The sequence below is a fragment of the Marmota monax genome, unplaced genomic scaffold, assembly GCF_021218885.2.
Source record: "Marmota monax isolate L192 unplaced genomic scaffold, Marmota_monax_Labrador192_F-V1.1 WCK01_AAM20220418_F8-fsc00035, whole genome shotgun sequence".
NCBI lineage: Eukaryota > Metazoa > Chordata > Mammalia > Rodentia > Sciuridae > Marmota > Marmota monax.
The window spans coordinates 13,309,293-13,325,880 of record NW_026691961.1 but is presented as its reverse complement, the minus strand read 5'-3'; the positions used below and the strand labels follow the sequence as shown (position 1 = coordinate 13,325,880).

Sequence of the window (16,588 nt, the reverse complement as noted above, 5' to 3'; positions counted from 1 at the left end):
GGGAAGAAAGTATGTAGGAACAAACACAACGTGAAACAGAGATGGGAAAAGACAGGCTCTGGGGGCCGGTGGAATTAGGCATGTCTCCACATGAAGCCCAGTAGGTGCCTCTGCCCCATTTGTCACAGCTAGGCTTCTGTCCCCAAGCTGAGAGCATTTGCACAGTTATGACAGTGTGTGGGAAACCTCCCCTCCCGTCAGCCTGAGTAGAGGTCAATGGTGATGGCAGCAGGCTGAGCCTCTACACCTTTAGTACTTTAGTGTTATGGTTTAGATAGCAGGTGTCCCCCAAAAGCTCATGGGTGAGACCACGGGAGAAGGTTTAGAGGAGAAATGATTGGGTTGTGAGAGCCTTTACCCAATCACTGAATTGACCCCTGATGGGATTAACTGAGTGGAGGCTGGAGGCAGGTAGGGTGTGGCTGGAGGAGGTGGGTCACTGGGGGCGTGGCTTTGGGGTGTATGCTTTACATCTAGTCTCTCTGTGCTTCCTGATCATCATGTGGGCTGCTTCCCTCGGCGACAGTTTCCTGCCACGATGTTCAGATTCACCGTGAGCCCTGAGGAATGCAGCCAGCTGCCTATAGAGGAAGACCTCTGTAACTGTGAGCCCCTGGATAAACATTTCCTCCTCTACAGTCAAGTCTTTTAGTGGCAGCAGTGAAAAGCTGACTAAAACATTTAGAGTCTCCAACCTGTGGGTTCTCTTGCGAATTAGACAGGACCTTATGGCCTCAGATTGGGTTTATAGGGAAGCAGAAAGGCTTTGGGTTCACCCAAGTTGTGGCAAGTGAATAAGTTGAATCTTTTTAAAGGCTGAATAGTACTCCATTGTGCATACCTACCACTCCTCCTTATCATTCAGCCACTCATGAACACTGGGCTGCTGCCACCTTTCAGTTACTGTGAGTAATTGCTGCAATGAATACAAAGATTTCTCTTTGATATGTGGATTTCGATTTCTTCAGTTATATATTTAGAAGTGGGAAAGAAAAATCATATAGTGATTCCATTTTAAATTTTGGGGGGAACTTCCAAAGTGGTTGTGCTAATTCATATTTCCTGGAGCATCATCGGGTCCCCTTTCCTTCGCATCCTCACCTGCCCTTGCCTTCTGTTTATTACTTTTTGATGTGGCCATTGTAAAAAGTGTTGTGATTCTAAAAATGAGACATCTCTTTACACTTTTAATTTGCATTTTCATGATGATCAGTGGTAGTGAGCATTTATTGCACATCTGTTGGACTTTTGCATGTTTTCTAAAAGAAACGTCTACTTAGGTCCTATGGCTTGTTTTTAGCAGAGTCGGTTACCTCCTGGTTGTTGAGTAGTTTGAGTTGCTTGTCCTTATTTGATAGACGATTTGGAAATATTTCACTCGGATGTTAAGTGAAATAAGCCAGGCACAGAGAGACAGATATTGCGTGGTCTCCTACGTGGAAATCAAACAAGCATCAAGTGCACAGAGAAACGAGTTAGGAGATCTACAGACGGCACCGTGCCATCGTGAAGAGCCATGCAGGGTGTGTTCCCAAATTGCAAGAAGAGTGAGTGTTAAATGGGCCTCACCAAAAAGACATGGCCCAGACGTGAGGTGATGGGTGTGTGAGGGAGCTCACTCCCCAGGTGCACAGGGATCAAGACCTCCCACGGTGCTCCACAGGTACATACGACGACTACCTGTCCATTAAAATTCAGAATTAAATTTTAAAAAGCATAAACTTGGGAACCCTTCAGGCCTGAGTTCCAATCCCAAGTTTTTCAGCTAACTAACTGGGTGGGCAGATTGCTTTACCTTCTTGGGTCTCAAAGTCCCCACAGACTCAGGCTGCCCAGGCCCGCCCAGACCAACTAAACCAGAACCCCATGGATGAAGCGCAGGTGTGGCTCTTTGGTGAAAGCATTCTGCGTGTGTGTGTGTGTGTGTGTGTGTGTGTGTGAGTCCGTGTGTGCGTGGGTGGCAGACCCCTCACCCAGAGGACCTCCAGGCATCTGGTCTCCCGTGGCCGGCTGCATGCCATCCCGTGGACCCAGCTTCCCAGACTCCACAGGGCTGCAGAGGCACCCGGAGAGCGGCCTCGTTAACAGACTCTCCAGGCGGATCCTGGAGCAGACAAGGCACCGAACACACTGTGAGGGGGAAAAAAAAAGAAGGCTGCCTTAGGCGGTCTTTCATCTTTGACGTACTGAGAAGGTGCTGGGGAGGTATTGAGTGGGCAGTATTGATCAGAAAGGGAGTCTTCATTGAAGCAACCCAAAGTCCAAGGCTTGGCCTTCAGAAACACTAAAACTGAGTCAGGAGAAACCGTGGAGGTGCCCTATTCTGGACCTGGGATGTCCCCCAAGATCCCCCATGTGGAAGGCCTGGTTCCCAGCCTGTGGCATGACGGGAAACCGGCAGAACCCAGCAGAAGGAGCCCAGCGGGAGGAAGTGAGGTCACGGAGGTCATGCCCTTGAAGGTGATACTGGCCCTTCAGCCAAGAGGGGAGACCCTTGGCCCCGCCCCATGTTCCCACCCTGATGTGCGGCTTCACCCCAAGTCCATAGCGACAGCCACCCACCATGGACGGGAGCCCTTGACTAGCACAAGGGGCCAGGAAGGCTGAGCAGGGAGTCCGGGAGTCCCGCAGGTGAGGCCCAGGGCAGCTCAGCTGCTTAGGGGATCCTGTTTCCTCTCGCAGCGGTGACCCCCCGCCCCCGAGAATGTTCTGGAAGAAATCACTTATAAAAATGAGTCCAAACCCTCCTAGAGTTGGGGAGACTCCCTGAGTGATATTCGAAGAGGACTTTGGAAGAACTTTCGGGGAGAGCTGAAAGAGGAGGCCATGAAGAGGAACAGGTTATGCCTGCGCGGGTCGTCCTGGGAGCTGAGGGGCTTTCCCTGAGCTCACGAGGAGCCAGGGCCGTGCTCCCAGCCTTGCCCTCGTCACAGTGCTCCTGGAGGGACTGAGGGCTGGCAGGCGGTTGGGTGTACCCTGCTGGGCCATGTGGACTGCTGCGCGGCAGTGCTAACGACCTGGGTCCAGCTGTCCTTCCTGCCTGTGTCTGTCACCCTGTGCCAAGTTTGGCTTTAGGACACTCGACACCGCACTCTGAAACGGAAAGACTTTCTTCATGCTTTACCTTTATTTCAATGTGCTAGGCATGATTCCTAATGAAACTGCAACCTCCGTAGAGAAGAAAGGAAAATAAAAGTTTTCTTGAAATAATCCTGCCTGGATGGAGGCTGTCCCTGCTCTTGGGGGCTTGTGGAGACAGCATCTTCTCTTCTTTCAATACTAGGGATTGAACCCAGGGGAGCTTTACCACTGAGCTACATCCCCCCTTTTTATCTTGAGGCAGGGCCTCGCTAAGTTGCTGAGGCTGCCCTCAAACTTGCGATCCTCCTGCCTCAGCCTCCAAAGTGGCTGGGACTACAGGCGTGTGCTGCCAAGCTTAGCTGGTAGCAGCTTCTTAATGCCACCCCACCACGCCCCTGCTGTATACCTTTGTATAAAGTGTGGGCTGAATCTCTGGACTGTCTTCTCAGAATAGAGTATAGCAGGAGGATGGGCCATGAACCATGGGGCTTGGTTATAAACTTGTGGCTTCTCCCTCTGTGCCTGGCTCCTGCCACACATTCCCCGTAATGAAGCAGTTGTGAGCTGCCAGTCGTTGCCTCCTTGACTAGGACTGAGAAGGGTCTCTGGCAACAGTCAGTCAGAAACGTGAGACCTCCGTCTCACTGTCCTCAAAGCACTGAACTTGGCTAATAAACAGCAGACCCCGGGCCACTGACCCCCAGAGACCACATAATAGTAAGTGTTCTTTCAGCTGCTAAATTTGGGGGTGATTTGTTTTGTGATTGTAGAACACACCTGTGCACAGTTAGGCTTGTTCTGTCCCTCGGGGTCCTGCAGCCCGCGGGGAAAGGCCTGGAACACCACACAAGTGAATTCCAGGGCACAGGTGGCCTCTTCAAAGCTCTCCTATTAAAATAAGACCCAGCCTCTCGGGTGGCTCCACCAGCTTCTGAGTAAGAGCACAACCTCCTCTTCTCTGAGTCTTGGTTTTCTTCTCCAAAAAGTGTGTATGGCTCTGTGTGCCTTGACAGGTCACATTGGTGACAAGGTGCTGCTCACCACGCACCGGGTGCTTTTCCCATTGTTTCTAGAAACCCCCGGATTTAGAAGGTGCAGTGGGCAGGGTGTTGAGGTGCAAGGTGCAGTGGGCAGGGTGGTAAGTGGTCTCAGGATTCCTACGGGGTGAGTAGGTGCATATCCACTCCCTGGAATGCGGGAGGGGGCCTTGCCCTTGAGGAGAGGCATCTCTGGGTGGCTACTTTGTATCTATGCAAAGGGAGGCTTTCCTGGGTGGGCCTGGCCTAACCAGAGAAGGAGAAGAAGGTCACTTCCTTTGCCAGGAACAAGGCAAACATGCCAGGGGGGCTCATGGGAAGGTACTGCAGGTGGTTTTTAGGAGATAAGAAAAGTCAGCTGCCAACAGGAAGCAAAAACTTGGAGACCCCACTCCTACCTCCTCAAGGACTTAAGTTCTGCTAAAACCTTGATGAGCTGGGAAAGTCTTGGCCCTCAGGTGAGAATCCACGCTGCCAGGCACCTTAGTTTCCGCTGGGGACATCCTGAACAGAGAACCTGGCCACATGTGGAATTCTGAGCCCTGGAGTCCCAAGGTCACAAAATGTTATAAACAACATGTTTATGAGTCTGTTTCTAATCACAAGGTCACAAGGTTGACCTTAAGTAGTTGACATGGTTTCACAGAGATGGGCGTGAGCTCCAGGGCAGGGTGGGCACCAGGTGTGTGTCCAGCTGCTGGTGACTCCCGCCCTAATGTGCCTGGGGCGGGTGGAACACTGAGAGTGAGGGAAGGGCTTACAGAGGAACCGAGGAAGGCCCAGGGCTCCCGCTCCCCGGAGGCGGGCTGCAGAGGGCGCTGCTGCTAAAACTGCTGCTGCCTAGTCCCCCTGTGCCACACCCCGCAGGCTCCCAGTCCACCTCCCTGGAACCTGGCCAGGACCATCCCTCGGGCCAAGCTTTTAGGGTGCGCTGGGATACGTGTCAAGAATCTGCACACCAGTGGGGCAACGGACAAGCTTCCTCAGAAGACAACGGCCGGGAAGGCGCGTCCACATTCATCCTTCAGAGAAATCAGGAGGCAGAAGACTGGCCTTCACTGGGCCTCAGCTGCAGGGTCCTATGGCAGCCAAGACTGTGAGCTGAGGGCCTCCCTGCTGGGATCACCTGAATGACTGGGGTCTCACTCCTGAGGCTTAGGTCTTGGTGAGCCTTAGAGATAAGGAGGCCAGTTGGGGTCATCAGTGATCTGATGCTGCTGTCCCCCGGGGGAGCCTCAAGCTAGATGTGGCTGTGGAGCCTTTGAACATGGCTGGTCCCACTAGAGATGTGGATGAGTGTCAAATTCACATCCGACACCAAAGACTTGGTTTGAAGACGAGACTACAAAGCCTCTCTGGGCCATATTTTAGACTTATAACGTGTTGGAATGGTGACACTGGGGTGTACTGAACTAAGTACAATATAGAATCATAACTAATTCCACCTCTGGCTACTGTGGGCACGTCTACGAGGCAACTCAAGGTCACCTATGCACCTGGGGTTGTGGGTCCTTGGGGCAGTGCCAATTGGAACTAGGGCACAACCTATGCTGGGGAGATCAGGTGAAAAAAGAACTAAAGGTTTAGTTAAAAAACTAAACTGTTACAGGTTCACAGAATGATGGAAAGAGGGGGGTCAGTCACCAACCCGACCCACGCCCAAATCTGTGATTTTAGATGATCAACAGGAAGAGGAGTTTTCAGGCTGCTGTTCAGTGGCCCCTTCCCCAGACCAGAGACCCCGCGAATCTGCCCTGTGGGGGGACGGGTGAGCTCAGTGCTGGAGCCCGGGCCTGGCCCACAGGAGGCCCTCGTTCCAGCCCCAACGCTGCAGAAACGGAGAAAGAAAAAGAGACCGGCGGGGGGGGGGGGGGGGGGGGGGTCCCGCGTGTTGGAGGACCCTGCGGCATCCGTGAGCTGCCCTAAGGAGGCAGTTGCTCCCAGTCCAGCTGACCCTCAGCAGGAGGGAGGGAGGGACCTCCAGGCCCCCAAACTTCCAGCTGCTCCCCGGATGCCCTGGGTGAAATCTCCATGTCACACATCTGAGGTTAGCTCCTGTGCTGCCAAGAGCTGGGCATGCCAGGGGTCCTAGGGGACAGATTAGTCTCCAAAGACACCAGAAGTTGAGTTCCTTCCCGGCCACCCTGGGGACCTGGTTGCAGCATCTTGTGAGTGATGCGGGACAGATGGGGAGTACTCGCTTCTCTCCTGACCTTTGGAGTTTGGGACCAGGGCACCCCCACCACCAATAGCATAGAGACTGCTGTGGTCTATTAGAAGTCCAAGGGACGAGAGGCTGAGGTGGACCTCTGACCGCGAGGGTGAATCATCTCTGCAAAATGCCTTTGCCCTCACTCCTGTGCCCTCCATGGGCACGGGCTAGGACAGACGGACACCACGTTCTGCTGGGAGAGAAAGCCAGCTGGAACCTCAGGACTCGCCAAGCTCATCACGAGGGCATACAAGTCCCTCTCCAGGGCCCACTTTGGACCATCTTGATTTTCTAACCCTCAGGTCTGTCTGTGGGGCAAAGCCGGGTTTGGTGACTGTGATCAGTTTTTCCGGTTGGCACTGAGTGTTTCGCTTCCAACCCCAAACTAGAAAAGAACAGGGACTTCCCCGTGGAAAATACCCTGAGGCTAAGAAAGGGCCAGGAGAGAAGAGGGGTGGACATTTACAGCTGGTCTTTCTGAAAATCAGCTTTGGGGGAAATTGTTTTTCCCCGTTTTCTTGAGAAGGAAGTGGGGTTCAGTGGGCTCAGCCGTCTTGCTGAGGACCAGTGCTGGAGCTCAGATTGACCCATGGGCAGAGAGTGTTCTGCTCTCGGTGCCCGTGGATGCGCCAACCTGCAGCCCAGACACCCAGGTCCTTCCTGGTGCAGAGATGCCAGAGCCCCACGAGGATCTTCCAGAACAATCTTAATAGTGAGCCGCCTCCCTGGGTTTCCAAACCCAGCCTCAGTTGGAACTTCCTCCTGGAGTTCTCAACTCCAGTGTCTCAACGTTTTAACACGGGCTTTGATGTTTGTCCCCACTGAAGGGTGGGTGACTTTTCCAGAACCCAAACCCTCTGTGTTGTGCAGTGTTCCTGAATTCCCACTGAAACCTGAGGAAGCGTTTCACCATCAAGAAAGCCCAGAGAGACTAATGAAACTGCCTAAGATCACACAGCGCTGGAAGGGAGAGAAAGATAGCAAAGACAGTATCCAAACTCAAGTTCAACTAGAAGTTTAAAAAAGAAAGAAAGAAAGAAAAAATCCCTGTAACCACCAAACGTCCATCTCCACTTTTCCATTGTTGAGGCTGCATCCTGGGTCATTGGTGGTTTAATGGGAACAAGTTATCTGTTGCCTTTCTGTCAGCTCCGGTGAGCTTCCATGAGTCATTTTGTTTTGCTTTAAAGTGGTGATAATCTAATTTTTTAAAAAGGAGACCTTTATGTTTTTATTCCACCAGGCCGGGCGGAATCTACTTTGAATTTCAGTGTGGGAATGGTTTAACTCAAATGGAGAATTTTGTGGATTTTTTCCCCCCAGCTTTTTTACTTCTTTAATTCATAAAACAGGTGCCTCCTTCTCTCTCTCTCTCTCTCTCTCTCTCTCTCTCTCCCCCCCACCTCTTTCTCTGTCTCTGTCTCTGTCTCTCTCTCTCTCTCTCTCTGTCTCACACACACACACAGCCTTTGGGGTGAGAGGAGGAGAACCCAGCTTTGAACAAAGGGAAGTAGCAGGAACAATTCATCATCTAGTCCTATAGTTTAGGAAAAGCAGCCGCAGCCCCCAGCTCAGCTGACAGCCCGTCCTGCAGAGCCGGTTCTGGGCTGCAGCCTCCTTACAGGAATGAATTTCAATGCTGCTCATCAGCCCGGGAGTGTTTGGGGGAGATAAAAGTGGAGCTCTGTGCTCTGCCTCTGACCTGCTTTTGGCTCTAGACAACTTCCTGGTGCGGCTGCACACAGTGGGACTTCCCGATGCGGGCGGGTCTGGTTTTCGGGCCTGCACTCACTGCTGTCTGCGTCAAGGCAGATCTTCATTGGGGGTGTGTGGGTGGGGGACTCCACCTTCTTCTTCGGGTTTGCTGGAGCCCGCATGCTGGTGAGCTCCCAGCGGGCACTCTGGTACTTCCCAGCCTCACCTGCCCCCAGCACCACGTTTCCACCGTGACCCCAATTTCTGGGGCTCTGCTTTTCTACGTTTTACCCAAAGTCCTTGTATTTTTTTTGGGGGGGGAGCCTGGGGAATTCTCTCCTTCTTGCTGACTTTTTGCTTCATTCAGGCAACAATCCATCTGTCCACTGCAGTCAGAGAGCTGGGATGTCAAAGTCACAGGCATATGTTGAGCTCTGGAGGAGAATCCTGGATGGGTGGGGTGCACCCTCGGAGGCAGCCCTGGGGCCCACCCTCCTGGTGTCCCACCACCTAAACCAGAGCTCCTCAGGCCATTGTTGAGCTAAGCCTCTGAGTGTAGTGCCAGGGAGGGGCCCTTGGGATCCCTGATGCCTGCAAGCTCTGCAGTGGGACAAACTGCTAACCTGGGCTGCAGCAGGGTGCAGGTGAGGCACGGCTCAGTGTGCACAGAGAGACTTCTGGGTCACCCAGCCAAGGCCATGACTCAACTCTGATGTCGGTAACCGTGCCCCCAGGACACACCCCCAGCTGGCTTGAGCCTCCTGTTGTTCCTACGGGTAAACTGGGGCAATAATACACCTGCCTGCTCAGGTTGTGGGGGAGAAGTAAGATCATCGTTCAGACAGGAAGAAGAGTAACAAGTCTCATTTGCTGATCACATTATTCCTAAGTGCACTGTAAGCATTATCATATGTATTTATGGTCCGACTGTGTGTGTGTGTGTGTGTGTATTATGGTTCTATGAATGCATAAGAAGAAGCTAATGTTAAAAGGTATTCTGTGTCCACGTATGCCTATGTTTATTTCACATGTCTTCACCTGCACAGATCTCTATGTATAAACATATCACATATCATGCAGATAAGGAAAAGATATATCATGTGAATCCATAAAGTAATATATGGCTACGTGCTCTTCAGATAGATACAGAAATGATTTCTAATGAAAGAGGGAAAACACTACCTGCCAGGCTGTGTTGAGCATGTTTTCATGCATCTCCATGTCATAAGAACGGAGGGACATATGTTACAAGGACCATGAGTTAGGTCCTGGTATTGTCTCCATCTCACAGATGAGGTCACTGACGTACAGAGAGGTTAAGAGATGGGCTAAATGTCGACATATGGGTCATGGACACTTACATGTTCAGAAATGTGTAAAGCACCCGCGCTGTGTGGCGTGCCTACCCATGTCCTTGAACCATGTCAGCTGTTATTCATTTTATTCTTCATGCAAGTGACTACACCTGTTCCCTTTGGGAAATGCCACTATTAGTTTTAAAAGACTGGTCAATGTTTGCATCACAATACCATCTGGCTACCAGAGAATAACATCCCTTCCAGATAACTGGTAAATTCCTTTCTCTGGGCCAGACAGCCATGATCAGATCAGCTTTTATTATCCAGCCTGCAGGAACACCCCATTCCCCCCTCATTTTCCAGGAGAGCAATTAGTGCACAGCATATGAAACAAAACTGAATCTTGGAAATAGACCTTAGCAAAGTGCCTCAGGGTGACTGTTACTGTTTAATGCCCAGTCTACATCCTCCAGGACCGTGCATGGCCACCGGGAGAAGCCACCGTCTTACCCATGAGTTGAAGTACTCTGGTTCGGGTTGATATGAACTGTCCTTGGTCCAATATCAAGCATCAGGTTGAATCCCGAGCAACTGCATGATTATAATTCATACCTTCATGGAAAGGTTGCACACCGAGATCTTACCTAGAATTGCCCAGGTATATATATGTGTACATATGCATTATAAAAAAATCAGAAGAACTACCCTCAAAACCCACCTTTATGTAGTTCCCAACAGAAAACTGACTTCTTGTTTTGTTTCTCCTCCTTCTTTTCAGTCCTGGTTCTTGACTTTATCAGTGGAGAGATAATCAGAGTCTTTCAGGAGAGAGTTTGAGAAACGCTTCAATTTCTAGGCCCATGGAGGTATGTGCTGGTGCCTGTGGGCACGGGCAGCTCCACCCTCCCAGGCACACACCCTGGCCCAGGGCCGCCAGCTCCTCCCACTCCCACCCCGTAAATGTCCCAGCAGGGGGTTCAGTCCCAAAGCTCCCTGGAAGAGGCACCCACACCATGGTGGCTCTCATCCTGGGAGTGCAGGAAGCAGAGGGGCCACAGTTTCCCTTCCCACAGCTCACCAGCTGTACCTGAGAGCAGCACAGCAGACCAGGCTTCTGTCTGAGCGTGTCTCGGTGCCTGCATGTCTGGGATCCTGAAAGGCCCACCTCAAATATGGCCGCTTCTGGAAGAGGAAGGTGGTTGGGGGCGGAGTGGGAAATTGGGACCCAGTTCACCGATCCAGCTGCATTGGTTTTTTTTTTTTTTTTTTTAATTTCACTTTAAGAAGCACATTTTGGATATAACCAACAGCTTCTGTTTATGCTCACTGTGGGCTTCCTCTGGCCTTAGTCTCTCACCTCTAGGTGGAGGATGGGGCAGGAAGACAAGCACTGGGGTCCACTGGTCAAGCTTTTTGTTTGTTTTGTTTTTTAAGAAACCTGTCCCCTTCTGCCATCATTTTAAATTTTCTCCATGATTCATGTGAAATTTCTATGCTAGATCCTCATGTAATGGGGAAGGGGCTCAGTTACATGATCTCCCTCTTGCCAGCTGCCAGTGTAAAGCTCATGACTTCCTTGTTCAAACACGATATCCGTCCATATGTTGTAAGATGCGCATTAGAGACCCAGGCTCAACACAACCAATGCCACCTTCATTATCGATAGAGGAGAGTTTCCGGAAGGGGCACAGATTTCAGGGATAAACAGATCTTGGTGTGGAGCCCACCTCAACGGGGACTAGCGAGGACTTTGGTTACACTATGTGATCTCTTGGGTCCTTGCTGACTTCATTGATAAAGGTAAGGGTGATGGCACCCTTAAGGATCAACTGACCTAGTGCGATGTTGCTGACCGTGAGCGCCACCGTCCTGTGGATCACAGGTTTACAGAGAAGGGCCCACTGCATAGTTGAAATGATAGAATGCACGTGATTAGGACAGCCTCGGTGTGGGAAGGGAGTGGGAGAACAAAAGTCCTCCAGGGTCTTCTGGTAACACCCCACCAGCTCCTGCTGGCCACGCAAAAAATTCCCTTTCAATTGAGGTGACCCTAGCCTTGCTGCTGGCTCCCTGATCTTGGTGGCATTAACATCGTCATGCCTCTGTTCCTAAGCCTGCGAATACTAACAGATTTCGGATCCTGCAGTATTGCTGCAAGCACCTGACAGAGATCATGTTTGCTTATCTGCATTACAATAGTGAGAGTCTGTGCTTTTCAGAACATGAGCCAGGGAAGGAAGCCTGAGGCACAGTGCCCTGTGTAACTTTGTCCTGGACTACACCTGGCATGTGACAGACTCCAGATGTAAACTCAGACCCCACTAGGGTTTTTTGTTTGTTTTTTTTGTTTTTTAAGATTTCCACGTGTTTTGAACTCGATAGAACTATTACGATGATTAAATGAGGCAGGATTTAAGGAAAGCTTAAGTAGCTAAATGGGCCAGATAGCTAAACCCTGGTGGGAGGTATAAATAATTACATGAAATAAACAATACGAGAAGCCACAGGAAGTCTCTCGGAACAGAGCAAGTCCTGGATACGTGCAAAATCTAAGGTTCGTTCTGTTTTCACCTTCTCCATTCCCCAAAAGGCCCCTGGAAACGTTGTGCTAAGACACTGAAGTGCAGCCTACAGCGTGGTTGCGTCCAAGCGGGCCGCCCTTTCCTTGCTGAGGAACAGCTCAGTTTAGTGGACTTAGATTTCGTGTCTTCAACATTTGTGGTTAATTCCACCGGCTTTCCTGGAAAGATGAGGGAGAAAGGACAGCTCTCTGGGCAGACAGGCCGAGCACCTGCAGGGGCCACCTGGTTGGCAGCCCAGCATGCCTTGGGCAGCACCCACCCCGAGCACCCTAATGGGCACAGGTACAGTCCCGGGAGTGGAGGATCTCTCCTCCGACCCAGAGAAGAAAAAGAACTCAGAACACACACACACACACACACACACACGAACCTTTTCAGACTAATCTTTTATTTTTTTGATATTACAAACCAGTTTTCATTATTCACAAACCACTGCAAGTGATATAAACACTAATCTCTAAAGACAGATATACACATTTTCTGGGTTTGCAGACTGCGTGATGTGTGTTAAGAAGTCACCATATGCCACACATGATATTAATCTTTTTTTCCATAATTCATAATAGCAATAGTTATTTAGATAAATGAAAACATTCCAAGTAAGTACTGATTTAAAAAAGAAATCCAAAATGTTTGTTTACATCTCTGACATACATTTTAAAATGACTTATTGGCATCTTGGCAGAGAGCCTAAGACAAACGATTCTGCAACATCGGTTGGCACCCACTTGCTCTAAGTGATTTTTATTAAAACTACATACGATCATGGGGGAAAAGTACAGCCCATCGATGGAAATCAAAACTGCAAATGAATTTTACTTTAACCAACACAGTAAGAATTCTATGTTTGTGATTCCAAATACAATGCAAATTCTGGATTTTGACATCTGAGGCCATTGGGAGAAATCTATTTATCCTTCCCAGACCTCTTTTCCCCCTCTGGGGTAGGATGCTATAGCATTGGAATAAATGGTTTCCGTGAATAACCTCAACCAGGCGGTACCCAGTGGCATCTCAGTGCTTTCCCGGTGGGGATGAGACCTTCTCAGTGATGCTGAGAAACACCCCCGCCCCCTCCCCTCCCCTCACCCACCCAAAGAAGACTGGCCAGAGGACAATTTCTATGTTCCTGGCTGCTCAGAAGTCCCCCCCTCCCACCTCCAGATCACTCTAGTCTGTCTTAGATATGGAAGCTACAGAAACTTTGTTTTCAAATCTTGTGAAACTTTATTGATGGTTTAATATCCAACTGATCTTACGGCATGCACATAAGAGGACAAGGAAAGGCTCTGGATCACAAACACTTTTTTTTTTTTTTTAAGTTTTGTTTGGTTTTTTGTCTTAAAGCAGAGTTGTTACAGCAGATGGGCAGGTTCACAGCAGAGAGTTGATAACACTAAAGTGCCAGCCCTGGGGGCCAGCACTGCACATGTGAGGATTTAAGGATGGCAGCAGAACTACTCGGGGACAGCTTGCTGCTGCTTGTCATTTGATTCAAATACAAAAACAGGAAGACCCGTGACAGATACCCCAACTTAGGTTAACTTGTAAACAGGACAACATGGGAAGAGTTCAAACAGAAGAAGTTACAGACAAACTGCAATTTTTCCGGCTGTGTCCCTCTGGCCCTGCATCCCAGAAAGGGTAGGGGACTTTGCTCTTTGGGGGATGAAGAGGGTGGATATAGTAGTCTTTTTTTTTTTTTTTTTTTTTTTGCTTCCTTCTGACAAATGTCCTGGGCCTTGGAGGCAGAACTAAAGATACTGGTTTAAGACATTCCTGGGGTTTGGGGGGAGAGGCGGAAGGGCAGGTTCCCACGGACCGAAAAATTGCAGATTGCTCACAAAACGCAGTCGTGTTTCAAAAAGTACCAAGCTGATGAAAATACCGTGATTATCTCTACTCGATGATTGCAATACTTGTAAAATGCGTCTATAAATCCGAATATGATTATCGTGTAATTCCATAAAAATTATACGTCTGTCTCTAACAGTTGTTCTACTAAGCTAAAACTAAAGCTTCATAGACTGCTTCTAGAAGTCAACAACTCCACTGCACAGATGTAAATTTTATACATTTTTTTTAACTGGTACAAAGAATTTAAGTTTTTATTACTTTCTTTTTTTGGAAAAAAAGAAAAAAATAGAAACAGTGCTTTTTATCACCATTTTATTAATGTTATTTTTTCCCTCCCGTAATATAAAAGTCAGCAATGATATCAATAATTTATTATACTGGAAGAAATATAAAAAGAATGCTTGTTGATGGCCTAACTAGTAGCTTTTGCCTAAGTAACTAGTGGCTGGGTGGAATGGTTTAAAGGGTGGGTTTGCCCAGCTTTGTTCGACTCTGTCGACCAAGTGCCACTAGAAGCAGCCCCTTAACCACATGACCTTTGGCTTGAACTGGCAATGGGTAACTTAGAACCACTGATACATGATGGTTAGTGCCGTGGGTCATTTAGAGTCATTAGTCACTCTGTCTTTTTTTTTTTTCCTTTCAACCAAACCCCGAGTCCCATACCCCAAGCCCCTCCCAACCTTCCCTTTCACAAAATAAAATAATGCAGATGCAGAAAAGAAGGACTACGGTAGTCACTTACACTCTTCCCAAACAGCTTACCCCCAGTAGCTTTATATTCAGCATATATAATTCATTTACAATAATATAGCACTCTGGATATGGCCCTAAACCAGTTTTTATTCATATCTAGCGTCTCTCTAGATCAACCACAGAAACTCCTACAGCCAGCAACCAAACTACAGAACCTTCAGAAATTAAAGACCCACAATATTAAAATACACAGAACAAAATATCTGAGGTATAAGATAAAAAATGTAATTTTTTTCCCTCTTTTTATTTTATTTTATTATTCTTTAGAGTTGCTAAAATGATGCACTACTGCATGTATTGCAATACTCAGGCCTCGGAAAGCTTCCTTTCTCCCCACATTGGAAGGATTTTTTATGGTTTTGTCATTTAGTATGGAGCAAAACGGTTGTATCCCCCTCGGTATATACTAGCCTGCAATGAAGAAAGAACGAGACCCACATCATCAGCATGGCTCCTAGTCTTGGCATCAGTCAAGGGTGCAAAAGCATTCTGAAACAAAGCAATTTGAGGGGTGTGTTTTTTACATTTTCCTTTTGCAACATGTGGATCATCAAAAAAGTCTAATGTGAAAAACGAGACACTCCAAACCAACCAAAATGGCACCCCTACCCATCCCAGGCCGTTCTTGGAGAGCTAAAGACAGGGCCAGGCCTGACCAATCCCCCCCCAAAAGATCCTTAGAAAGAAAACCCCTGGAAAACCAGATTCTGGTCGAGTCCTGTCAGCTGCAGGGGACTCCGGCCATTGGAAGGACTGGCACTGTCTCATGGTGTTCGTTTGCTCATCCATCGACTAATACTCTGTTCCCTTGGGGAAAGCCCGAGCTAGAGGGCTACTGAAGGTAGGGACTCAACCCTCCTTTCCAACACGATCCTCGGGTAGACCAGGTGTGGAAGTGGAGCTGTTGAATGCAGGGCCGGGAGGAAAACCTAAACCTGGTTCTTAGAGCAATCGGCACGGAACCTGATCTCGGGAGGGCAGTGTCCAGGTGCATTGCTTCATGTAGTTACGCTTGGGCAAAACAGTATGTATCCAGATCCCGGTTGGGGGTCTACGCCCCAGCTCCAGGGGATTGTCTGGCCCTGGCTTTAAATGGCTATGAGGTGGCACTTAACCATTTTTCTAAAAGTACTGGCGATTCCAATGAATGCCTATGGGAATTTATTTTTAGGATAAGGACTGATATTCTTGATCCAAGCAGAAAACTGCATGCCAAAGCTTTGTAATGATTGCATACGCTCTCACGTGATGGGCACGTCTCGACTGTACTCAAGAGTTTTAGTGCATAGAAGTTTGAACAAGTACAGGCAAATTCACCCACCCTCACCTCCCACTTTTGCCCTCCCCCTACCCTTCCCCAAACAAAAACCCAGACCACCCCCCCCCCACCAAAAACAAAAGACAACCCCCAAACCCAGCTGATTCCTTCTAATTTCTTATGTACTAGGCACACACACAAAGTGTGCCCCTCTGTCTATTTTCTTTCCTGGGCGACTATGACTTTAAACATGAATTGGAAAAGGGGAGGAGAGGCAGGCAGATGCTCAGCTGCCTGACAGCAGAGGCCTGGAAGTGTGCAGCTTAGCTCCTCTGAAGTCTGTGCTGGGGCTGGAACCTTGGGGCTATGTGAATGAGCAGCAAGGGAGGGAAAAAAAAAAGAAAAAAAAAAGTTCTGCATTGACACTGCATTCCGTTAGTGATGGATTTAATTATCAAAATGACTAATTATTCCATTAAGGTAAGTGCTCCGCTAGGTGAGACTTGCAAAATTAGAAATATAATAACTTACATGCACTACATTGCCAAGAAATTAAGACATTTATCAAGTTTACCGGGAGGATTAATGTGGCATTTTAGCTGCTGTTAGCACAAGAGACAAATTCAATTAAGGGAAAGTGAGAGGACGTCAACCGTCAACTCAGACGAAGGTCCCAGCTGGGGGAGGGAAGGGAGGCAGGAAGAAGTGAGGACAAGGAGGAGCCGGTACTCACCATGGCACCAACGCCGTAGGTGGGGGCTGGAGCAAGTGTGTGGTGGTAGGGGTCGGCAGCATAAACTCGTCCGTAACTG

General features: G+C 49.0%; 1 protein-coding gene across 35 annotated transcripts in view; it reads right to left on the bottom strand.

Moving 5' to 3' along the window:
* Positions 1-13,108: 13,108 nt before the first annotated feature.
* Rbfox1 (RNA binding fox-1 homolog 1) overlaps positions 13,109-16,588 on the bottom strand; it is a 1,611,415-nt gene continuing 1,607,935 nt past the window's right edge. For 11 of the 35 annotated variants that reach the window (XM_058579690.1, XM_058579683.1, XM_058579684.1 and 8 more), the window contains 2 exons: positions 16,510-16,585; positions 13,109-15,007 (listed from right to left, as the gene is read on the bottom strand). In XM_058579690.1, coding sequence (XP_058435673.1) covers positions 14,885-15,007; positions 16,510-16,585 — 199 coding nt within the window. In that variant the 3' untranslated portion in view covers positions 13,109-14,884. Of the gene's footprint in view, positions 15,008-15,908; positions 16,141-16,509; positions 16,586-16,588 lie in introns of those variants that run through there. The other 24 variants (XM_058579675.1, XM_058579672.1, XM_058579677.1 and 21 more) reach the window with 5 other exon arrangements.